Here is a 23,147-nt window from a genome sequence, read left to right on the forward strand (position 1 = left end):
CGCGATGGAGCTAACTCTGACGCGTCGCAATACCGCCACCTTGGAGCACTGATGCAATTCCCGCACTTCGCTCGCTCCTCTCTCAACTCTCCACACCAAACCGACACAGGCTGCAACTTCCTCACATCATTCACAGCTGTTTCAACCCCTCATGCATCGGCCAAAATCTCTCGCCAATGGTGAGGCGACACCAGCGAAGCCCGCAGCGCGTCTGTATGGAGGCACTTCGCAGTCGACCGAACGTCTCATTAAGCCCTTTCGATGTCCCGGCTCTGCAACAGTGACCCGTGTATCAGAGAAGCCTGCGAGAAAGAGGCGAAAGGTCGACTATTCCGGCGCTGGTGGTGAAGATGGAGAAAGCGACAAGGCGTACTCGAATGAAGATCGCCTCGCTCTTGCCACACGAGACGCGAACCGCTTTCCAGTCTTCAAGCCCAAAGCCAAGGATACGGCGTTCAAGACCAAGTTCATAGTGCCTCTAGTCAACAAAGATACAGGGGCATATAATCCGAATCGACCTGCGCCGCTACTCGGTATGCGAACAGGAACTGTATTTGTTGCACGGCCTCTACACGACCCCAGTGGAGAATTTGCTATAGTACTATACGATCCCACTGTCGACGACAAACCAATACCGAAAGGGGAAATCGAGCCAAAGCTGAGTCAGCCAGAAAAGAAGGAGTTGGAGGCACCAATTGTGCACAAGAGTCTGGCTGAGATACTGGGCTTGAAGAAGAAGGTGGAGGGTGAACGGCCACGCGTGCCGGTTGTCATTGATCCGAGACTCGCCAAAGTTCTACGACCGCATCAGGTCGAAGGTGTCAAGTTCTTGTACAGGGCTACAACTGGCATGATTGATCCAAAAGCCAATGGTTGTATCATGGCAGACGAGATGGGTCTTGGTAAGACGTTGCAGTGCATTGCGCTTATGTGGACCCTTCTGAAGCAGTCTCCCGAGGCTGGAAAGTCCACCATACAGAAATGCGTCATCGCGTGTCCGTCAAGTTTGGTGAGGAATTGGGCAAACGAGCTTATCAAATGGCTTGGGAAAGACGCCGTTACTCCTTTTGCTATTGATGGAAAGGCATCGAAGGAAGAGTTGATTCAGCAAATACGGCAGTGGTCAATCGCATCCGGGCGTTCAGTAGTCAGACCTGTCCTGATTGTGTCATACGAAACTCTGCGTCTCTATGCCGACGAGTTTGGGCAGACACCTATCGGGTTAATGCTTTGCGACGAAGGCCATCGACTGAAGAATGGTGACAGCTTGACCTTTACTGCTCTCAACAACCTGAACGTACAACGAAGAGTCATCCTTTCCGGTACACCCATCCAGAACGATCTCTCGGAGTACTTTGCATTACTTAACTTTGCGAACCCGAATTACCTCGGCACACGAATGGAGTTCCGCAAGCATTACGAGATACCTATTCTGAAGGGTCGCGATGCTAATGGAACCGACGAGGATGTCAAAAAGGGCACAGAGCGTCTCACAGAGCTACTGGGCCTTGTCAACAAATTCATCATCCGGCGAACCAACGACATCCTCTCCAAGTATCTCCCAGTCAAGTACGAGCATGTTGTGTTTTGCAACCTTGCGCCGTTCCAGAAGGACTTGTACAACCATTTCATCAAATCTCCCGACGTTCAAAGCCTGCTCCGTGGCAAAGGGTCGCAGCCACTCAAGGTCATTGGCATGCTCAAGAAACTTTGCAACCACCCTGATCTACTCAACCTTCCTGAAGATCTTCCAGGATGTGAAAACACGTTGCCCGATGACTTTGTGCAGAAAGATGCGAGAGGTAGGGATCGAGAGGTCAAGACATGGTATTCCGGAAAGATGGCTGTTCTGGACCGCATGCTTGCCCGTATTCGTGCCGAGACCAACGACAAGATTGTCCTCATCTCCAATTACACCCAGACGCTTGATATCTTCGCAATGCTGTGTCGTTCGCGGGGATATGGCTGCTTCCGTCTAGATGGCACAATGAACGTCAGCAAACGGCAGAAGCTGGTTGACAAGTTCAATGATCCAGAGAGCCCTGAATTTGTCTTCCTTCTTTCATCCAAGGCTGGTGGATGCGGTCTCAATTTGATCGGCGCCAACAGACTTGTTCTCTTCGACCCTGATTGGAACCCCGCCGCCGATCAGCAAGCCCTCGCGCGTGTATGGCGTGATGGGCAGAAGAAGGACTGTTTCGTATACCGCTTCATCACTACCGGTACCATTGAAGAAAAGGTATTCCAGCGACAATCACACAAGCAGTCACTCTCTTCTTGTGTCGTCGACTCGGCAGAAGACGTTGAGCGCCACTTCAGTCTCGACTCTCTCCGCGAGCTTTTCCAATACCGCAACAACACAACGAGCGACACCCACGACACATTCAAGTGCAAGCGCTGTAGAAAGGAAGACGGAAGACAAATCATCAAAGCCCCGGCCATGCTGTATGGTGATACAAGTACTTGGAATCACTTTGTCAATGATGGCGAGAATGGTCCGCTAGGCAAGATTCAAGATCTGCTGCTTAGGCAGGAGACGACAAATGATTTGAGGGATGTCAGTGCTGTGTTTCAGTACATTAGTCATTGAGCGTTTGCTATGGGAAGCGAAGCTTGTTTGGATGGGAAGGTCGTGTGATCTGGTCATTTCAAAGGTTGTATATGGTTTTTGTAGTGCAGCGTTGAGAAGCATGGCATTGCGAGGGCTTTGTTTTTATTGTTTATAGAAGTATGATAATGGATACGAAATCATCATGTTAGCAGCATTTCATGGTACAAGCTACAAGTGTTGCCTTGATGTGGCTTGTTGAACCGCGGCTCACCCGCCACCCGGTCCAAGCTTCAACATTTTGTAGGCGGCTCTACCACCCATCATTCAACCTACCACAAATCCCTACACCTTACACTCGACGCGCGACCAAAGCTACCAAATATCGCAAACCTCAAAGACGCAGATAATCACATACTCAACCACCCAACATGGACTCCAAACGCCGAAAGATAGAGGATAACCCAGACATCGACGCGCACCGACTTGCGTCGCGACAAAAGTACCTCGCCCAACGAGAAGCGCAGCAGCTCGCTCTCCTCCGCAGACAAGTCGTAGAAGAAGCAGAGGAAGAGGAGAGGTTGGGTTCCAGACTATCAGAAAGGGAACGGAGGGAATTTGCAAAGAACCGCGAGACACTACGGCTGGCCGAAGAGCGCCAAAATATCGATGAGCATCTTGATGGATTTATTATCCCCGATGCCGATTACTCCAACAAGCACGAAGCGCTCACCAAACGCCACAAGGAACCGGGTTACGAGAAGAGCGAGGTGCAGCTATGGGAAGAGGAGCAGACCAAGCGTGTCGCGGCACAGATAAAAAAGCCAGAGAGGGTACAAGAGGAGGACTACGAATACGTCTTCGACGAATCGACAAATGTGTTCGATATGAGCAAGATTACGCCGATCGATCTGGATAAGCAAAGGCTACAGTCAACGTTGGACGAAGCAGAATCAAAAGCAAAGTCCATTGCAGATGTCCGCCGGTCATTACCCATATTTGCGTATAAAGAGGAGTTTATATCAGCCGTGGAGAACCATCAAATTCTTGTTCTCGTCGGAGAAACTGGTTCGGGAAAGACAACACAGTTGACACAATATTTGGCGGAAGCTGGATATGCTGATAAAGGTCGCATTGGATGTACGCAACCACGTCGAGTCGCCGCCATGTCGGTAGCGAAGCGTGTGGCAACAGAGTATGGGTGTAGAGTGGGGAGGGAAGTGGGTTACTCTGTCCGTTTTGAGAGCTCAACTTCCGAACACACCAAAATTGAGTACATGACAGATGGTCTTCTGCTCCGACAGTGCCTGAGTTCGGTCTTGCTCGAGGACTACTCTGCCATCATCATAGACGAAGCTCACGAGCGGACGCTTAGTACCGAAATCCTGATGGCCCTACTCAAGGACATTTGTGCTGTAAGGCCGGAGTTTAGGCTCATTATAGCTTCCGCTACATTGGTCGCTTCGGAGTTTTCGAATTACTTCGGTACAGTACCTGTACTCAATGTCCCTGGGCGTCTTTTCCCGATTACCAAGGCACATACAAGTGCTCCTGAAGCAAATTACGTCGCGGCGGCAGTCAGCACTACGTTCCAACTTCATCTGAGTCAAGAACTCCCTGGCGATATCTTAATATTTCTTACCGGAGAAGATGAAATTCTCCTGGCGCAAGAGCAGATTGAATCGACGGCCCGTAAACTCGGAAACAGAGCGCCCCCGCTCATCGTGGCACCCGTCTATGGCGCGCTCCCCTCTGAAGCACAGCAATTGATCTTCGACCCATGTCCACCAGGTAGCCGCAAAGTCGTCATTGCCACCAACATTGCCGAGACTAGTTTGACTATCGACGGTATTCGTTTCACAATCGACTGTGGCTTGCAGAAGGTTTCGCAATACAACCCGAGGAATTTTATGAATGCCTTGGTTGTAGAGCCTTGCAGTAGAGCCAGCGCCGACCAAAGAGCCGGTCGTGCAGGACGAACAGGCCCAGGTATGGCATTCCGCCTCTACACCAAACACGCCTTCTACAACGAGCTCCCCGAAAGCACCGACCCGGAGATCCTCCGCACCAGTCTAGACGGCACGATACTCATGCTCAAAGCCATGGGCATCAACGACGTGCTAAAATTCGACTTCATGGCCAAACCCCCCGTCGAATCCATCATCGCAGCGCTCGAAAACCTCTACGCCCTAGGCTACATCCAACAAGACGGCATCGTGACCAAAATGGGCCGACGCGCCTGCGAACTACCCCTCGACCCACGCCTCGGCAAAGTCCTACTCGCCGCTGACGCCCTCGGTTGCGTCGACGAAGCCGTCACTCTCGTCGCCATGATCCAAGAAGCTGGCTCCCTCTTCTTCGCCCCCAAGGACAAAAAAGCCGCCGCCGACATTGCCCGCCAGCGCTTCTCCAGCGCAGAGGGCGGCGACCTCATCGCCCTGCTGAAAGTCTGGCAGGAATTTGTGGAAAATGAATACAGCATGCTTTGGTGCCGTGAAAACTTTATCCAATACCGCAGTCTAAACCGCATTCGCGACGTCCGCGACCAACTCCTCAAACTGACCGAGCGCGTCGAAATTGCGCCGTCGTCTTGTGGTGTACATGACCATGTTAAGGTTCTCAAAAGCTTTGTCTCGGGCTTCTTTGCCAACACCGCCGTGTTGAACAAAGACGGTATGAGCTATCGTAGCTTGAAAGGTGGGCTGACTGTACATATTCATCCGTCGTCTTGTTTGGCCAAGACGAGACCAAAGCTCATTTGCTATGCTGAGCTCGTTATGACGTCAAAGGAGTGGGCGCGCAATGTTAGTAGTGTCGAGCCGGATTGGTTGGTCGAGGTTGCGCCGCATTGGCATAAGAAGAAGGACATTGATGATTTGGGCGTTGGGAAGAAGATGGGGAGGGGGCAGGGAAAGGTGGGTACGGATCGTTGAGGGTGTGTGGTGGATGTTCGTCTCTGGTGGATTGTGGGATGATATGTTTATGAGGACTTTTCAGATTCACGGTTGAATGGCTGTGTGGAATATGATACCCAATTTCTTTCATGTTTGGTATAATGGGATGATATGAATAGAACAGAATCGTATCATGCAGCAGACGCTCGAGAAGGTATCCACTTGTCTATAATCCACATTGTCTATCCGACAAACTTGCCCCCGCAGTAGATGCAAGCATCGCAGGCGAAGAAAAGCACACGCGCCAACGTGACAGGAAGGTCCCTAGTTTCCACGGATTCATCATCGTCCTCTGTGCTGTCCTCTATGCTGTCATCATCATCGTCATCGTCTTCATCGCTTTCATCATCAACCTCATACTGCTCCTCGTCCTCTAAATCACCACCCCTACCACCCCTCATCGCTGCACCTCCATCCTCAATCACCCCAGTAATGACCACATGATCTTCATTCGCTCCATCCTTCTTGCCATCAGTGTATTCCTGCGCCATGACAAACTCGTCGCTCAAAAACGGCGTGCTGCAAATGCCACAGTACTTTGTGATACCCGGAGCTTGGATAGCCAGGAAACTCAGTCCGCAGCGCGGGGCCTCGTGGCCGTTTGTACAAGTTGCTGTGTTTAGGTCCGTGAAAGGAATAGGCGCAGAACAGATGTCACATGTGTCTTGGTATATGATTGGTACAGTGGGATTTGTTGGGGCGCTATCGCCGTCCGATGGATCGTTGCTGGCTTCGTCGTCTATGGCGGAGACCTCAGGCGCGTCTCCCCTGGCCATGATGGTGTCGATGAGAGCGATTAGTTGCCGGTGTTGCGCGCGGATCTCGGAACTGAAGGGTGTGTTTGAAAGCGATGGGGGAAGATGTTGGAGTGCGCCTGCGAGACGGTACGCGATGAGAGTTTTCTGGAGGTCGATGGAGGACCCAGCTCTGCATGCGTGAGCTACAAGTATCGTGTAGCGGTCTTCCAGAGTTTCAGAGTTGAGAAAGGCGACTTTCTTGAATATTGTTATTAGTACGTTGATATCACTCGAGTTAGCGTCTAGATTAGATGTGTTTGTGTTGTCTTCAGAGATGACAGGAGCTGTGTAAGCCTCGAGAAGCTCTTTGACTATGTCCTCTGCGAATGTAGATAGCTCGTCTGGGTCTTCGACGGTGTTTTCGGCCAGCTTTTTCAAGGTATGGAGAACGCCCTCTGCGCTCACCATATCCTTTGTAAAGACGTCTCGCTGCTGGGTACTGCATCGTAAAGAGCTTATAGCAACTGTCACCCTTCGATCTGCTGGGATGCCGTATTCGATCATGTCGGAGGGGTGCACAGTGTTGCATGCTGCGATGTAGTCACCGAGTGGTGAGATTGTTAGACCCCAGACTCTTGCCTTGCTGTTTCCCTTTAGTCCGTTCTTGACACTGAAAAGTGCCATGTTGTTCTCAATCTTCTCGCGCCAGCTTGGAGTACCAAGCGTCTTTAGTCCGTCCGAAGACAACTCAATAACAGTGGTCGGGCTGTGAAGAGTCGATAATAACGAACTGATATGTAAACGAGGCGCCGCATCTGCAGGAGTATCCCAGACTACACCGGATATTGCGTCCCAACGTCCATCGAGATCATGCGTGGTCTTTTCAATGATCGATGCGTCTTGAACAGATATTGTAAGGTAGATGAGGCCTGAACTTGTGAAAAGGGCCAGTTTGAGTTTTTCTCCATCTTCAACTTTGGGGAACCATTTCATTGGGCCGTCGTTCCGCATCTCGATGCCTGCATATACCACCTCATCGCCTAGCCCAACGCTATCATGGGTATAAGTTATGACTTTTGCCCGCACGTCTTCATTTGTAGCATACACAAGCACTGAATGATACCAATCGCCGCGAACAATCCAGGGGCTCCAGGCGATATGGGAGATGTACCGCTGTTGTTTTATCATGTCTTCGAGGACAATTGGTTGCGAGAATATGCTTTCCGAATCCGGTATCAATGTGTCGTGGGTCAAAACTTCTGCTCTCCACTCTCGTTCTGCTCCCAGTGTCGATGTAGGCGATTCAACAAGTACAATCACAAGTTGGTTGTCGTCGTTGGAAAGAGCTATCAGGTGCTGACCATACAATAAGCGAGTTCCGATGACACCAGCTGGTTCAGGACAAGGTAGAGCCGGTGCCCAAGCAAAGGCCCGGATGCGGCTTCTCAGCCTCAGCTGTTCTTTTGGCCGCATAGTCAGGTGACTGGGCTCTTCGTCGTATTCGGTAAAGTACTGCATGAGTGCATCGTTGACAATGAGCCGCCGAGCCCAACTAGATTCCTCTTGAGGTCGGCCTTCATCTGACCAAATGGAAAGAATTAGACCCGTGGTGAGAGCAGCAAGGCCGCATCTGCGGTGCTTTGCAAGACCAGGTGGGGACCATGCAATGTTGATAGGAGCGTTGTTAGAGATTTCTTCACCCACAGAATAATTCTGTGCTGGCGCGGGTTCTTTGAATGGCAGTTCGTCTGTCGAGAAGGAGGGCACCTTGAGAGCTACGTGTTGCCATTGTGGGAGGATTTGGTTTCTCTCAAAATCAACTGTATTTGGAAACTAGGCCAAGGTCAGTGCAGGACGTGGGTATACGTCTATCAAGAGCAGCATACTAATAGTTCTACACGCTCATCAGACGCTAATGCGATTATCCCATCTGAAGACCAGTCGATGGCTTCGACACATGCTGGCCAGCATCTAAGTACCGTGGTGTCTGCCATGATGACTCGCAAAGTCTCTGATTGAATGGCTGCAGAAATTCAGTGGTTCTGTTCAGGCAAAGTGCCAAAATCTCGACTGGCGCTATACGAAAATCTACTTTCGATGGTGAGTTACAGAGACCCAGAGGTAAACCACCACAACAATAGTCCCAGAGTGTCATTCGATGAAACGTCATAGTATGCACAGGCAGATAGGTAGAAGGCAGGAGAGACGAATGTACTGGGAGTCGCGTTGGACACATGTAGACTAGCGTGCGGCTTAACGTTATCGATTGTGGCTGATGCCGACCGCCGACGAAAAAAGTGATTTTTCCGCCATGTTTCGCTGCTTCCTACACAAGTAGCATTGCGCATCGACAAGATGGGAAAACGACCGATTTCCGACGTCGTCACCGAAGATGGTGCGACGACAACACCAGAGCTTTCAAGAAAGAAGAGTAAGAAGGATAAGAGCAAGAAGCTTAGCAAGACCGAGACCAATGGTCATGCGCAAGTCGAGGAAACCAATGGCAAGAGCGTAGATGAGTCGGCAGACGAAGAGAAGCAGGCCAAGGCTGAGCGCAAGGCTGCGAAGAAGGCGGCCAAAGCAGCCAAGGAAGCACTGAAGACTGCGGCAGCAGCGGACACGGAAGATGAAGAAGCTGTAAAGGCAGCAAAGAAGGCAGCGCGAAAGGCAGAGAAGAAGCGCGCAAAGGCATTAGCCAAGGGCGAAGAGGTCACAGAGCCTACACCCTCATCGAAGCCTACACCAGTCGCTGCCATTGTCGAGCCTGCGACGTCGAGCGCGACGGTCGCCGAGCCAGGACACTATGAAGAGAGCAAGGAACTGACACAGCTCCCGCAAGCAGACGTCGATGCCTTCCTCGCCAAAAACACCATGACAATCCAAGACCCCCAACCTGCCGCCCGCAAGCTTCGACCAATCTTGAACTTCAAGTACCTGCCAGTCGACGATGCGCAACGTGCATTTTTCGCCAAGTTCAGTGCCCCAACACCTATACAGGCAGCGACATGGCCATTTTTGCTCTCTGGAAGGGACATGGTTGGAGTTGCTGAGACGGGTTCTGGCAAGACACTGGCGTTTGGTGTGCCCTGTGTGCGTTACATCTCGGCATTGCCTCAGGAGAAGCGCAAGGGCATCAAGGCCGTCATCGTTTCGCCCACGCGCGAACTGGCCGTTCAGATCTACGACCAGTTAGTAGCGCTGGCGACGCCTGCTGGGCTTTCGGTAGTCTGTGTATACGGCGGTGTGCCAAAGGATCCACAAGTCGCTGCTTGCCGCAAAGCACACATCGTTGTCGCTACACCAGGTCGCCTCAATGATCTTATTGGCGAAGGCTCTGCAGATCTCAGCAAAGCTGAGTACGTCGTCCTTGACGAGGCCGACCGTATGCTTGACAAGGGCTTCGAAGAAGCAATCCGCCAAATCATTTCACAGACGCCCAAGAAGCGCCAGACTCTCATGTTCACCGCTACATGGCCGCCTTCGGTCAGGGATCTTGCATCCACCTTCATGAACTCGCCGGTCAAGATCACAATCGGCGACAACCAGTCAGGCGAACTTCGCGCCAACGTGCGCATCAAGCAGGTCGTCGAAGTTGTAGATCCCCGTGCCAAGGAGCAGCGTCTTCTTCAGTTGCTTAAGCAATATCAGTCTGGCAAGAACAAGGACGATCGGATCCTTGTCTTCTGTCTCTATAAAAAGGAAGCCGTGCGCATTGAGAACTTCATCCGCATGAAGGGCTTCCGTGTGGGCGGCATTCATGGTGACCTGAGCCAAGAAAAGCGCAGCGCCTCACTGGCTGCGTTCAAGGAAGGCCACGTCCCACTTCTCGTGGCCACCGACGTAGCTGCACGTGGACTCGATATTCCAGCAGTGAAGGTTGTCATCAATGTCACCTTCCCGCTTACCGCCGAGGACTACGTTCACAGAATCGGCCGAACGGGTCGTGCTGGAAAGGAGGGGTTGGCCATTACACTGTTCACTGACCATGACAAGGCACTATCCGGATCGTGAGTTTCCCTTGGATTTTCTTATTCATGCCTTAATAACTAACAACATGGATAGATTGATCAATGTCCTGAAAGCAGCGAACCAGCCTGTCCCAGAAGAGCTCATGAAATTCGGCACTACAGTGAAGAAGAAGGAACACGGTGCCTACGGAGCCTTCTACAAGGACACGGAAAACACCAAAGCAGCGACCAAGATTACTTTTGACTAGGAGCCATTTGTTGGATTCAATTGTGCCGTATTTCGGCATCTTTCCGCGAAGTTGGTCGGCGAAGTGGAGACGGCCGGCTGCAGCTGCAGGCGGTGATCGACTTTTAGAAACAAGAGCATTTCTCTAGCGGAGGCGTTTCGGGTCATGCAGAAGCAAAAGTTCCGGCAGTATACACGCATAGATGGCCATCTTTAATCCCATGTAGTTTGGTTGGTTAGTATAGATGCTATCTATGAGTGACGAATGGAGATTCTACGTTGTATTTGGCTTAGAACAGGCGCGGTGGTATGGCAGTATGAAGGTCCAACCGTGCCATTCCTACTAGAGTGTGACATGATCCCCCTGCGTCTAGTAGCTGTACGTCAGCTCACCTTACGTGTTGCTTCCAGACCGTGATGTATGATTCCAAATGCATCGCAGCCACGTGCCAAGGTAGTATCTCCTGCTCACGCCACAGTCATGACCATGCAGATGCACTACTCACCTTCCTCGCACCAAAATGACGACGCTGCGAGCTGAAAATCCACGATTCGAACTAAGATTTGCCTCTTCCACCGCCTAGACCTGGACGAAGCCGCACACCGACCCAAATCCGATGCACACCATATCTCGCCTAGTGTCGAGTAAGAGCCCCGGAATATGAGTTCCACGATGCGCCGCTCCCGCAGACTAGAGCTGCATTGCGTTTGGCACTGTTTGCGAAAAAAAGAGAGTGCAGGGTTGACTTCGCCGAATGTAGTCGGCGACTATGGTTCGGAAATGCAGTGACAGCCAATCAGAGGGCGGCAGGGTGTCGATACGCCCCAGAGAAAATGGCGAGCACGGCTATAGAGCCCGAGGACTAGAGATATGGACGGCGTTGGATTGCTTAAGACTATACGCGTATTGAGTGGGGGTGGTATATATATGGATGGGGAGACGGTAAGATGGGTGAATTGCTCGAACGAACTCCAGCTTCTTCACTCCAGATATTCCAACGACTTTATATCTTCCACATAAGATACTATAATACGCTACTACATCTACACTACACCCTTGATATACGCCAATCGTACTCGGTATATCAAGCTCTTCGCATCAGTTTCAGCTCTCTACCCCCAAGTTACATCCAACCGTACTCGAACCATCAACTCAATCTTCATCATGTGCAAGAAGGCTGTTTGTGATTCATGTCGTACGTCTCCTCTCGTCATCTCTCGCTTTGACATAGCTCTTCGTGCTAACATGTCGCAGAAAAGACGACATGGTGGGGTTGCGGTAAACACATCACGAGCGTCATGGAAAGCGTTCCCCTAGAACAATGGTGCACCTGCGCTCCACGAGTCGAACAACAAGGACAAAAATACCCGCCCAAGGGCACGCTGTCATCTGCATGACTCCCGGTTTGGCTGAAATGATAGAGAAGACGAGAATGGACAGGGGTGCGAGCGTACGTCATTCCGGTTTAGGAATTGAAGACGCAGCGGGCATGGAAACGGCATGGAGAAGGAGAAGGCCTTTTGGAACGACTTTTATGATAGCGATGCATGCAAGGCATAATTTTTGAGAGCGTTTAGCGAATTGCAAATACAACCAGTTTTTCCCCCGAGTAGCATTGTCGGCAATTCTTTCGCGAGGATTTTGTTTCTTCTGAGCGCAAATCAGTTTCACGTGTCGATCAGCTAGCATGCTCAGCAGCCATGTATGGATGCTCTGCGGCAGCCGTGATGATGTGCAACTTGGCAAGCTTCTCGAATTTGTTTCAGATGGTTGGAATTCCTGAATTGGGCGTGGGTGAGGTGGGGCGCGTAGGGCGCAAGGATAAGACGGTCGAGAGTCTTGGTCGGGCGGCGATTGGAAATGCAGCATGGTCGGGTTGGTGAGGAATGGTTGGAGGGGTGCGATGAGCATGGTCAGGGACCAATGGGTTCGGGAGAGGGTGCACCCGTTCGGTGAGGCTGGTCTCATAAATGGGTCTACTAAGTATAGCCGTTGCAAATGTGGAACTAGGCCCTGCAGGTAGCCAGTTTCAGCCATTGCCCTACAGCTTGCGAGCCGTGAGCTTCAGCAACGAAGAGGGATGACAAGCCGCCACGGCGGTGCAGGAGGGCAATGCGGGGAGGGTGAGCATGTGGGTTGACGACTACTTTATTGGATTTGAAAGGGGGTAAAGAGACGTTTGCAGGTGGGTTAGAGAGGCGCTGTGGGTGCAAGGCTAAGCAAGAGTGGTAGCTTTGGCCTAGCGAAACAGTTCTCGAAGGTTTGGGGGTCGCTCTCGTGCATATAGCAAAAGGCACAGGATGTGACTCGCGCAGCTCACACAGTGGCTGGATCATACGGCGGTTAGCCCAAAAGTCTGGCGGAGAGCTGCGACTGGGTTGGGAAGTATATTTGGGCTCGGTAGCCCTTTGAGATGGGCGTGTTTCTGGGAATCTTCGCGCTCAACCACCTAAGCTGAAGCTGGCCTGCTGCTTGCTGCGTAGTGGTCTTGTCTTGCAGTAGATCGTACCTGACTTGCTTCGTTCGGCGTTGCTCGACCCCGCCATCCCACTTGGAAACCGCGACCGCCGCAGCAACAAATACACCATCCATCGCGCCTTCCTCGGTGTGCCCATCGCACCTTCCTCGTGTTTGCGCCATCCCCGTGCCCATTGAACCGTCGTACCGTTTGTTGCTGGGTGTTTGTGCCAAGGAGAGAGGCACTTTGATCTTGCTCACACTCACTCACACTGCACACCTCATCGGGGACTGAGCACACGCTGCCCCACCATCCGTCTCCCCTTGCTGTCACCGCCTCACTCCCCTCTCCACCTTGGACGGGCATCACCCCAGCACTCTCGAGAAGCCCCGAAGCGAAGCCTCTTTCGCTCCCGTTGATCGACCCAGCTGAACCATTGCCGTAACCAGTGGCATCATACTGTCCGCTCAGATACGAGCCTCGCAGCAGACAGACTGTACGAGGAGCCCCGAGCCAAGTGCGGGCCGAGACCAAGTTCCAGCACCGCATCCGACGTCTCTTGCGACGGGCTGCAATCATCTGGTAAGTCTGAAGCCTCGCTCCTCGACAATGGCGGCCGCGCACAGACGGCGACCTGTCCTTTGTCTCTGCTCGTGCTTCGTGTAGCCTCTCAAGGCGAGCAACGGCTTGTGCGGCTCAAAGAAGCACGTGGGGCTGGACTCTGTGTCTGACACAGCGCCGTTTCACCATGAGCGCCCAAGGCACACCTGCTGGCTAGCGAACAATGCCTGTCAAATGAGCTGCCCAGCGCGTACTTAGTTGTACTGACGGACAATGCCTTTAGATTCCTGAACATTGCCACACCGCAACCCAACTCTCTCGCTTTCCTCATCCCGTTGTCGACGACAGCAGTCGCGACCCCGCAACCATTGAGTATCCGCTCAATTGACCCCATACACCCGCCCAGAAGCCCAAAGCCACCACCGCACCCGCCAACATGCCCCCCGCAGGGAGCGGTAGCTCCAGGAAGATCTCCTTCAATGTCTCCGAGCAGTACGATATCCAAGATGTCGTGGGAGAAGGCGCGTACGGTGTTGTCTGGTATGCCATGCCCCACTATGACAGCCATCAGGCCAACCTGTTAACCACGCAATAGCTCCGCGCTTCACAAGCCGTCAGGCCAAAAGGTCGCCATCAAGAAGATCACCCCCTTTGATCACTCCATGTTCTGTCTGAGAACACTACGAGAGATGAAGCTACTGCGCTACTTCAACCACGAGAACATCATCTCCATTCTCGACATCCAGAAGCCGAGGAACTACGAGACCTTTACTGAGGTTTATCTGATTCAGGTATGCATGCCTGCAGAATAGCATGTCATTCAGTTGCTAACACCACCCCCCAGGAACTCATGGAGACAGACATGCATCGCGTCATCCGCACACAGGAGCTCTCCGACGACCATTGCCAGTACTTCATCTACCAAACTCTACGCGCACTGAAGGCCATGCACTCGGCGAACGTGCTCCACCGAGATCTCAAGCCCTCCAACTTGCTCCTAAATGCCAACTGCGATCTCAAAGTCTGCGATTTCGGTCTGGCTCGATCGGCCGCTTCGACCGAAGACAACTCTGGCTTCATGACGGAATACGTTGCCACGCGTTGGTACCGTGCACCGGAGATCATGCTTACATTCAAGGAGTACACAAAGGCCATCGACGTCTGGAGTGTAGGATGTATTCTAGCTGAGATGCTCAGCGGGAAGCCTTTGTTCCCAGGAAAGGACTGTAAGCATTAGAGAAATGACCAGACTGCATACTTCAAACTAACAGCATTCAGACCACCACCAGCTCACTTTGATTCTCGATGTGCTCGGCACGCCGACCATGGAGGATTACTACGGAATCAAGTCCCGCCGAGCTCGCGAGTACATCCGATCTCTGCCCTTCAAGAAGAAGATCCCATGGAAGGCCATGTTCCCCAAGACCAACGATCTGGCGCTTGACCTGCTCGAGCGGTTACTTGCTTTCAACCCCGTGAAGCGAATCACGGTCGAGGAGGCGCTCAAGCACCCATACCTTGAGCCATACCATGACCCAGATGACGAGCCAACTGCCGACCCAATTCCAGAGGAGTTCTTCGACTTTGATAAAAACAAGGACAACCTGACAAAGGAGCAGCTGAAGCGTAAGTGATGCTTTTATATCTGCATCGAGTCAGGCTAACACACTACAGTACTCATCTACCAGGAGATTATGCGATAAGCTGTCACGTTTTCTACCGAGCGCGAGATATACACAAGATACCACGGTCGGGTCGTTTTCCGGAGCTTGTCCGCAGCTAGCTGGTCTGAGCGCAGTACCATGTGAGAGGAGGCATACCATCTTCCTATAATTTGGATTCTCAGCAGAAGAATGATGATCTCGGCATGGCCGCAAGTGAAGCGCGGAAATGAGCTTCGAACGCCCTCTATAAAGAATTTCCTAGAATTACAATACGAGATGACAAAGTACGGGAATATCGCACTTTCCTGCAGACTGATCTCGGCACGTTTGATTGATCCTGATCTATCTCCTTATGTCTGTCCATGACCTCAGGTCCATGAGTATGCTACATCTTCAAAGCCCAGTCCATCCTATAAACGCTATCGTCTCGGCTTTCAACGAGTTCAGCTCTCTCTTGTTGGCGTCCTCTCACACTATCACTGCCTTGGTTCCAATCTACACCTTTGAAAATCTTGCCTGTACTCTTCGACCGCACTTCTTCGTCTGTAGGCCTGGTCCAATCATACATGACTGATTCGCATCTACTTCCCTCCCAAGAAGCATGGGTGCTACTACGGCGACGACTACTTCCCACTTCATTCTTCTTTGAAGCTTCAGGCTTGCTCGGCTTCTTCGATTCGCAGGAACGACTCCTGATATCGTGCTCCAAGACTGGTTCCAGCACCGACAGGCGTCTTGTAGCGGCGGTGGCTGAGCCTCGGCGACCGACCTCACTCCACCACTGTTTGTCGTATTGGCTCTGTGATAGGGACGAGTTCCGCCTTGGTAGTGTGGTTTGAGAACGAGATTTGGGGGTTGGTGGCGGATCAGCAAAGCTCTTGCGTGACTGTAGTCGAGACTGGGCGACTGGATGTGATACCTCGGGAAAGGTCTTGCGTGATTGCAGGCGGAATTGTGCAGGAGGAGGAGACGACTGCTCCGGGAAAGTCTTGCGTGGTTGAAGTCGGAAGAGGTGTGTGGGTGCAGGTCGTTCGTCCGAGGAAAATGGCAGCGTGTCTGCATAGATTGATGGGCAATCAGAGGTTGTACTTGGTGCAAGGGTACTGGCTTCCGAGTCGTGGCTCTGCCATAACGACAGACTAGGCCATCTTCTCTTCGTTTCCCCGCTTGTTCTGTCCGTGTCTGTGTGTTGGTCTCCCTGTGTGGTAGTGGTGACTGAGTCCTTCCTATGCAAGTGTGGATGTGGTATATGTTTGAAAACACTGTTCGACTTGGGCCTACCCGTCGTCTCCACCGTGCCAGCAGACGCAGACCTACGCCAAGTAATTCTTCCCATGTTTGTATTTGTTTCCGCGGCAGCAGCAGCAGCAGCAGTAGTCTGACGTTCGAGGTCGGCGGCGTCTTGTCGTTTGTGAGTAAAGTGTAAGTACAGAAACCAAGCAACGGCCATGAGAATCAGGCCTAATATAATAGACAATGCAATAGCGGAGGAACGATCGATTTGTGAGGCCGGCTCCACCGGGGCAGAAGTCGAGGGCGGGCTGGACTCGGTTATGGACTTTTTGTCGTGGTGCCGGTGGTGCGCGCTTGTTGTCACTGTGTCAGCGTGGTTTCGGAAACCGGCCATGACTATCATGGGTGCAAGGAGCATGGGTGGAGCGAGTTTTTGTACAAGGGCATGAAATGCATGTGAGGCGCGCATACGTGCGGGAAACACTTGTGTCTAGCAGTTTTATCTGGCATTTCTGAATCGCTCGCGTGTGTGGCGTGATTACCACGCTGTGAGCTCATGGCCAGGTGTTGAGCCAGATGGGCACGTGTAGTGCTTCGACGGTCTGGTAGTCGACCATTGTTTGAATGAGGGGCAATGCTGGTATGGAGAAGCAGCGACTGAGGAGTTCGTAGCCTATCTTCCCTTATCAAGTCCCAGTCTCATCTTGACATGTGTTGTTTGGTTGAGCTGCCATGACCTAAACGCCGCCTTTCACGCCCGTGTCTCTCTATTTGTGCTGTTTTACAAAGTAGCGTCCGCGCTATGTATGCAAATACCCGTCTTTTTCATGCGCCCAGTTAATCGTACAGTAATCGTACAACCTTCGTTTCTTTCGTATTGTGGGAATGACGCGTACCATCAGAAGTCACACCTCCCATCCTTCCACCCTGTTCTCCAGCGTTCCTCCCACCTCTTGCAATCAAAGGTTTGCTTGCCCAACTTCTCATTTACAGCATTATGCGCCTCGCACATCCACTCGCCAAACTCGCTTCTACTGCTCACCCTCGGCGTGTTCTTTTGCATCCAGGCCTGGAAATCCTCCGCGCAGACCCAGCATGGATAGAGTTTGCCAAACGTGGTAAGGAACGACTTAGTTTCAGATTGCAATTGAGGTGAAGGGTTTACTGGGTAGGCACCAGTTATGGAGTGCAAAAGTGTCCAGGAAGAGCGGCCAAGCTCTTCGACATCGGGAGGGCAGTCGGCGGGAAGCGTGGGTGCGGCAGCGGTGGTAGTGGTGGGTTGGGACTGGGTACGTTTCGTGGGCAGTTTGCCGGACATTGCAAAGAGGGATTTCACATCGTTGCATGTTCGACATCTGCAGAGTAGGCGCATAGATTAGCGTGTTGGCTCTTAGTAAAGCAAGCTTGTCGCAGGTCGTCAAGTCGTCCGGCGCATTGAACGACTGCTAGGTACTTACGGCTTGCCATCGGGACCCAGCACAATACCGTTTGCCAGCTTCGTGTACCCGGTTCTATCCGTCTCTTGCTTTTCGCTCGTCTCGGTGGAACTCTGCGCCATGTTTTCCCTTTGTCCAGACGCCTCGTTGTGGTTGTGATATGTTGCAGACGTTGGAACCGTGATTTCTAAGCTCTTCGATCGCCGGACCTCGGACTTATGCAGCTGCCCACCGGGGGGTCAACGTAACCGTGATCGACGACGTATCATGACTATTTCCTTGAATTGAGCTTATGTGCAACTTCTTCCTTAGTATTGTAAATCGCATGCGCCGGGTTGAAGGGCTGTTGTTGCACGTCAATTGCTCTGGGCGATTAGACGCCTCATGTGTTGTGGCCGTGCAGGGCGATGAAACACGACTCCTGAACAACACGTGTGTAACATCACCAAACCCTCCACATCCCGTATCGCCATGGGTGTGCTATAATGACAGCGAAAATCTTTAGGAACGGTAGGAGCTGAACGCCTCGTGGGTCTTCAGCTATGACCCAGCTCATGAAAGTACTTAGGTTAGTTGGTTTAAAGCCTCAGGTCCTCACGGTCTTAAGCGGTGTAGTCTGCGTCTAATGCTTCTATTTCGAGAATGCAATGCCTTCCCTTTCTTGGTAGGAACCCCTGACAGATGACTGATCAAGAGCAGGACTGCTTTCTCGATCGCGTGCTTGGTTCTAGCGTTCTGCAGCATTCCGTGTATGTCTGTTTCTACCGCACTGGCTCAGTCACCTGGGTGTCATAAAATACTGGACAGTGTGGCAATAGACGTGTCTGGCAACTACATTGGCTTTTTAACACTAGTGAGTCTAGTATTTGATGACACTCAGGTGCAGTCATGCCTTTTGTATTCACTGGTATAACTCCAAGACAACATTCCGTCCTTGATCCCCGTATCGCTCTCAGTTCGATTTGACTTGCGGATATTGGTAACGTACGGCCTAGTGCTATCCCCTAGAATGGAATGTCTGGCCATGGCTACTACTACAGCCTCATACCCAGGATCAATACTTCTGGAAGCAGAAAAAGAGCACGGAAATCTCAAGAACAGGGGGCTTTCGTTTGCCCGTGGGGTGATACGTACCAGTCTGATGACGATGCAGCGGTCAAATATGGCACTGCGCTTCACAACCTGCCACACGCCGGTATTCACAACGCCATCGGATATTGGAGAATGCCACAGCAAAACAGAAGCATGGTATCAGTTTGAGGATCGCTGTACAATCTGCGGAGGGCTGAGTACGTGTGGTGAGGTGCGCACCCTTCCCTATGGTCAGTCACGTGCCGAGTCCCTCGTCACCGCTCATCGCACCGCTTCCTGGTTTGGGTCGGTACCGGTCTGTTTATAATCTGTGACGTAGCACTATCGCTCTCCATCTTACTTTCTCACTCACGTCTGTGATCGGGGGCGACTTCCAGGCTCCAGGCTCTGTCGACTGTGGGCAGGCGCACGCACCTCTTCTCTCCACACTACCACACCCGCGCTCCCCCACACTTCAAATACCAATTACTCACGATCGCAACCACTCCCAACTTGAATTGCAATTATTTGCTGAATATAAGGGATCACAGACAGCGAAAGTGCCAGCGCAAACACACACCGTGACTAGCCTCGATAGATAATAAGTACGTCTACCTCTGCACATTTGGCCCTTCTCCTACACCCAAGTTTACTTTGCTGCTTCGACCAATCAGAGTGTTTCAATACATCATCACTACGAACATAACTTGGAGTCGGCTAACCAGCACACTCAAGACACAGCTGCGAAGACAACTGCGACAATGTCTACCAGCATCATCACCAAAGTCATGTCTCTAGACTCGCACTCAGGCGTTCCATCGGTTCCAAACCCTACGCCCGCTACTGAACCCATCACTAGTCCTTTCGGCAGCGATCCTGTCGACCCTCCTCCCGAGATGGACTACAACGCTGTCGCCAGGATACTCGCTCCCATCCAGGAGTCTCTCAATGAAGCCGCCATGGAGGCTGGCTACCCTTCGCCACCTATCAACACGCCCGAAGTTGGCTCTCCAGCTCCCTCCGTTGTCTATCGTCAACCTATCACTCGCGGTCGCGGTTTCAGCGTCATCGGCGATAGGCTCGCTCAACTGAAGATCGACGACCGCAAGCTTCGCCACCGTGACGCAGACATGAGCTCGAGCAACTACTCGCCTGAGCCCTCTGTTGCCGAGGATGAGGAAGCGGACATTGCCAGCATATCCGAGGTGTTGAGCGAGAGTGGCAAGGACAAACAGGGCTCTGCGGACGCTCGTAAGCTTCCTGCCTCTCTTGTTATAGCTACAGGCTCAGTTCCTATCGCTCTAGGTTCCCCTGCGGTAAACCCGCGCATCGAAGAGTACTTGTCTTTCACCTCCAACGACTTGCCGACAAACTCTGTTGCTCCTTGCTTTCCTTCAACGCTCATGGAGACCAGCACGGAGTCTGTCAAGACCGTTGTCGATGGCAGTGACCGCACTAGCTTGAAGAGTGACGGCGTCACTGAGAAGAGCAACTGGGCCGAGGAACTGGAGGACGCCGTCGATAGGGCATGTATGCGTCTCGAGCAACTCGCAGAAGACGAGGTCAAGTCGGACTCCAGCAAGAGCTTCGAAGACTACTACATCGCTCGTCTTGAGCGCCTGCTCGGTAGTGCCAAACGGTCTGTCCCTGTCCACATCCAGAAGGCCAAGACAGTACGCGAGGAGACAGCATAAGACTGTTCCAGAGTACACGGCGACGGAAACGGCTTCACGGTCGGTCTACTCAAAAGAAATCTAGCGGCATTCGAGCGGCGAAGGAGTGCGTGTAGCATTCATGGCACAAGTAATTGTCGGATGCTTTTATGATCATTATGATTCAGGAGTTCTGGGCAGGACTATATTCGGATTTGGGGAATGGAATGGGGCATGGCTGGTGTTCTATACCCACAACCTGATATTCGTGTGATTTACGAGATCATGATAACGAGACTGTAATCGTCTTTGGCCGTCGTACTGTTCAGCCAAAAGTAATAATGTTTTGTTTTCCCATTCAACGAGGATGGAGTCTTATTTTCATGTGAAAGTGATCAGTTGGTTCATACAAGTATACGCGCAACATATCACATAATGCCAGTACAGTGCCTCAACCCTAAGCAAAGCGATCGTACCACCCATTCCTCACACCAAGCGCCTGTAGAATGGCAACAAAGCCCAAAACCATAGCCGTAGGCTTATCATTACTCCTCCAGTAAGCTCCGCCCGCAGCAGCCATCATACCAACCAGGATACCCGCAATACCCTTATCATACACATCATAGATGCCAGTCTGCGCCCACTTGTAATTCAGAATACCTAGCAAACCAACCTGTCAGCCCCATCCACCCCTCAACTAACGCAGTTTTACGTAAACCAACGCAGTTTTACGCAAAAAAACGCAGTCCCCAAGAAAGAGAAGATACAGGAATCAACATACTCATAATCACAAAAAACCCACTCCCCTCGTACCATCCTATCTTGCTAGCGCCGCGCAGCACAATTGGTAGCGTACGCATGGTTGGATGTTTGAACTGGTCAAGGCCTTTCATCTGGATTGTACAAGTAAATGTTAGGAATAAGAGTTTGTATATATACGGGGAGGGGGGGGGGCATTTACCGTGTGCAGGAGTGCTAGGATGCCATAGGCGGCGCTGGAAGCTTTGAGCAGAGGGTGCGAGTGCGAGGTTGTTGATGCCATTGTTTCGTGGAATTAGAGTTTTGAGGGAGGAGAAAGGGTTACTACAATGCTGGGTATGTGCAGGTGTATGGAGATTGCGGAGACAGTTCTGGGATGCACATGTCACGAATAGCGTCGTTGTGATGGCTTGATGGTGCCTAGGGCTATGTGGGTTGAGCCGAGGTTTAGTATGCTTTTGGGATGGTATTGCCCCACTTTTTGCGGGTCCGAAGTTGACAGTACAGCTTGGAGATGGGTTTGCGATTCTGACATTATGGAATTTAAGATTGAGTTTTCAGTCAAGTTACCCAAGGCTTGCTTGGGTATGATGTCTCACTTTGACCATGCAGATCTTGGTTCCCACACTGCTGTCACGCCATGTTCAGACATACCCGCAGCAAGCTGTTGTCCTAGACCTTTTTCCTTTGTCATCCCCTCCCTCGCTTCCTACTTGTTCTCTTTGTCTTTTCCCTTTGTGTTGTCGTTATCTTCGTCCTGTCCAGTGCCCTGCACAGCAGGCATAAGTCCACTCGCAATGACATCGAGATCCGAAGGCATACAAGTAGCCGGCGACGTGTATGGTCCAGCGCTCTCTTGTCCCGGATTCAGGCCATCGACCTTGTTCTCGGCCCATGTCAGCGCATCGTCGACGGCGGTCTTGACGCTTTGTACGACTTCTGAGACAAGGATCGAGGCAGCGGATGCTGGTTCATTCCTAGTGTTGTCTGTTGGGGAAAATGTACCGTCCGTGGATACGATAGGAGTCCTGGAGTTGTTGTGGTGTTCAACCTGGAAAGATGAGTATGAGAAATGTTGAAGGTAAGCGAGTATGGAGAGCATACCTGCTGCTGGGCCGGTGAATTTGTCCGAGACGAGTGCATACTCTTGTGCGTGGCTTTTGTTGTAGCAGCATCTAGTGCATCTGGTCTCATGGTTTGTGTTGTGAATGCGTCCAGTCCTTCGGGCTTCATGCAGATAATGGTGAAGCAAAGTAGCTGTGCAACGTAGTCCTCTCTTGGGTGAAGGACAGACAGTGTTGAACCACTCCCTTGGAGTTTGCTGTTTTCGGAGTGGATGTCGCAAGACACTCTAGAATGAGCCCCATTGTTTGTTCGTTTGCGAGACAGTGGCTGTAGCGCTGTTGTTCCTTCCACACACAGACACTTTTGTTTGTTAGTGTAACAGACACGACGTCATCGCATGAAATCTTGTGAATCGTGCAATCTAGAGTGAAGGTTTCGCTTGTCACGAATGTCTGGTAAGCTTTTAATTAGGTATTCCAACGATACTTACCCTATGTTCTAGTCCCGATACAGCTTCAAGAAGACAATCATTTCAGCGATGTGTCTCATGACCCTGAGATTTACAGATGTCGTCATGGTTTGAGCAGCGAGGTATCAGATTGAGTAGTTCGGAACCATGCTACTCGGATTCATCTCGTTTATGTAGTATGATGCGAGAACCGCGTCCAAGAAATATTTTAGCCCCGGCACATACGAGCTATATCGCGAAGTGATATGATAGAAGAAATCCTCACGTATATGCCGGGGCCCGGCTGACTGGACTGTCATCTAGCCAATTCTAACAACACTTCAAGCAGCTACTAAGATCAGCCCA

At 51.7% G+C, this 23,147-nt stretch overlaps 9 protein-coding genes across 9 annotated transcripts; 5 read left to right on the forward strand and 4 right to left on the reverse strand.

Annotated features, from left to right (window-relative positions):
- Positions 1-151: 151 nt before the first annotated feature.
- Positions 152-2,590, forward strand: PtrM4_029600 (HepA, Superfamily II DNA-RNA helicase, SNF2 family; the record flags this gene model as incomplete). The annotated part of the gene is made up of 1 exon (XM_001941866.1): positions 152-2,590. The coding sequence occupies one exon, from the start codon at positions 152-154 to the stop codon at positions 2,588-2,590; it is 2,439 nt and encodes an 812-aa protein (XP_001941901.1).
- A 389-nt stretch (positions 2,591-2,979) lies between these two features.
- On the forward strand, positions 2,980-5,481 carry PtrM4_029610 (HrpA, HrpA helicase; the record flags this gene model as incomplete). The annotated part of the gene is made up of 1 exon (XM_001941867.1): positions 2,980-5,481. The coding sequence occupies one exon, from the start codon at positions 2,980-2,982 to the stop codon at positions 5,479-5,481; it is 2,502 nt and encodes an 833-aa protein (XP_001941902.1).
- A 303-nt stretch (positions 5,482-5,784) lies between these two features.
- On the reverse strand, positions 5,785-8,233 carry PtrM4_029620 (TFIIIC-delta multi-domain protein; the record flags this gene model as incomplete). Its single annotated transcript, XM_066103878.1, has 3 exons — positions 5,785-5,792; positions 5,894-8,072; positions 8,126-8,233. The coding sequence occupies 3 exons, from the start codon at positions 8,231-8,233 to the stop codon at positions 5,785-5,787; spliced, it is 2,295 nt and encodes a 764-aa protein (XP_065966080.1).
- Positions 8,234-8,594: 361 nt separating this feature from the next.
- Positions 8,595-10,455, forward strand: PtrM4_029630 (SrmB, Superfamily II DNA and RNA helicase; the record flags this gene model as incomplete). Its single annotated transcript, XM_001941869.1, has 2 exons — positions 8,595-10,246; positions 10,302-10,455. 2 exons carry the CDS (start codon positions 8,595-8,597, stop codon positions 10,453-10,455), a joined length of 1,806 nt encoding a protein of 601 aa, XP_001941904.1.
- A 3,434-nt stretch (positions 10,456-13,889) lies between these two features.
- Positions 13,890-15,156, forward strand: PtrM4_029640 (SPS1, Serine-threonine protein kinase; the record flags this gene model as incomplete). Its single annotated transcript, XM_001941873.2, has 5 exons — positions 13,890-13,993; positions 14,049-14,244; positions 14,298-14,679; positions 14,732-15,079; positions 15,128-15,156. 5 exons carry the CDS (start codon positions 13,890-13,892, stop codon positions 15,154-15,156), a joined length of 1,059 nt encoding a protein of 352 aa, XP_001941908.1.
- Positions 15,157-15,502: 346 nt separating this feature from the next.
- On the reverse strand, positions 15,503-16,744 carry PtrM4_029650 (uncharacterized protein; the record flags this gene model as incomplete). Its single annotated transcript, XM_066103879.1, has 2 exons — positions 15,503-16,173; positions 16,501-16,744. 2 exons carry the CDS (start codon positions 16,742-16,744, stop codon positions 15,503-15,505), a joined length of 915 nt encoding a protein of 304 aa, XP_065966081.1.
- A 504-nt stretch (positions 16,745-17,248) lies between these two features.
- PtrM4_029660 (ERV1, Mitochondrial sulfhydryl oxidase protein) lies at positions 17,249-17,908 on the reverse strand (the record flags this gene model as incomplete). Its single annotated transcript, XM_001941875.2, has 2 exons — positions 17,249-17,705; positions 17,808-17,908. 2 exons carry the CDS (start codon positions 17,906-17,908, stop codon positions 17,249-17,251), a joined length of 558 nt encoding a protein of 185 aa, XP_001941910.1.
- A 1,710-nt stretch (positions 17,909-19,618) lies between these two features.
- PtrM4_029670 (uncharacterized protein) lies at positions 19,619-20,551 on the forward strand (the record flags this gene model as incomplete). Its single annotated transcript, XM_001941876.1, has 1 exon — positions 19,619-20,551. One exon carries the CDS (start codon positions 19,619-19,621, stop codon positions 20,549-20,551), a length of 933 nt encoding a protein of 310 aa, XP_001941911.1.
- A 415-nt stretch (positions 20,552-20,966) lies between these two features.
- PtrM4_029680 (uncharacterized protein) lies at positions 20,967-22,462 on the reverse strand (the record flags this gene model as incomplete). The annotated part of the gene is made up of 3 exons (XM_001941878.2): positions 20,967-21,169; positions 22,091-22,319; positions 22,373-22,462. The coding sequence occupies 3 exons, from the start codon at positions 22,460-22,462 to the stop codon at positions 20,967-20,969; spliced, it is 522 nt and encodes a 173-aa protein (XP_001941913.2).
- Positions 22,463-23,147: the final 685 nt, after the last annotated feature.

Source organism: Pyrenophora tritici-repentis, chromosome 1 (assembly GCF_003171515.1).
Source record: "Pyrenophora tritici-repentis strain M4 chromosome 1, whole genome shotgun sequence".
Taxonomy (NCBI): domain Eukaryota; kingdom Fungi; phylum Ascomycota; class Dothideomycetes; order Pleosporales; family Pleosporaceae; genus Pyrenophora; species Pyrenophora tritici-repentis.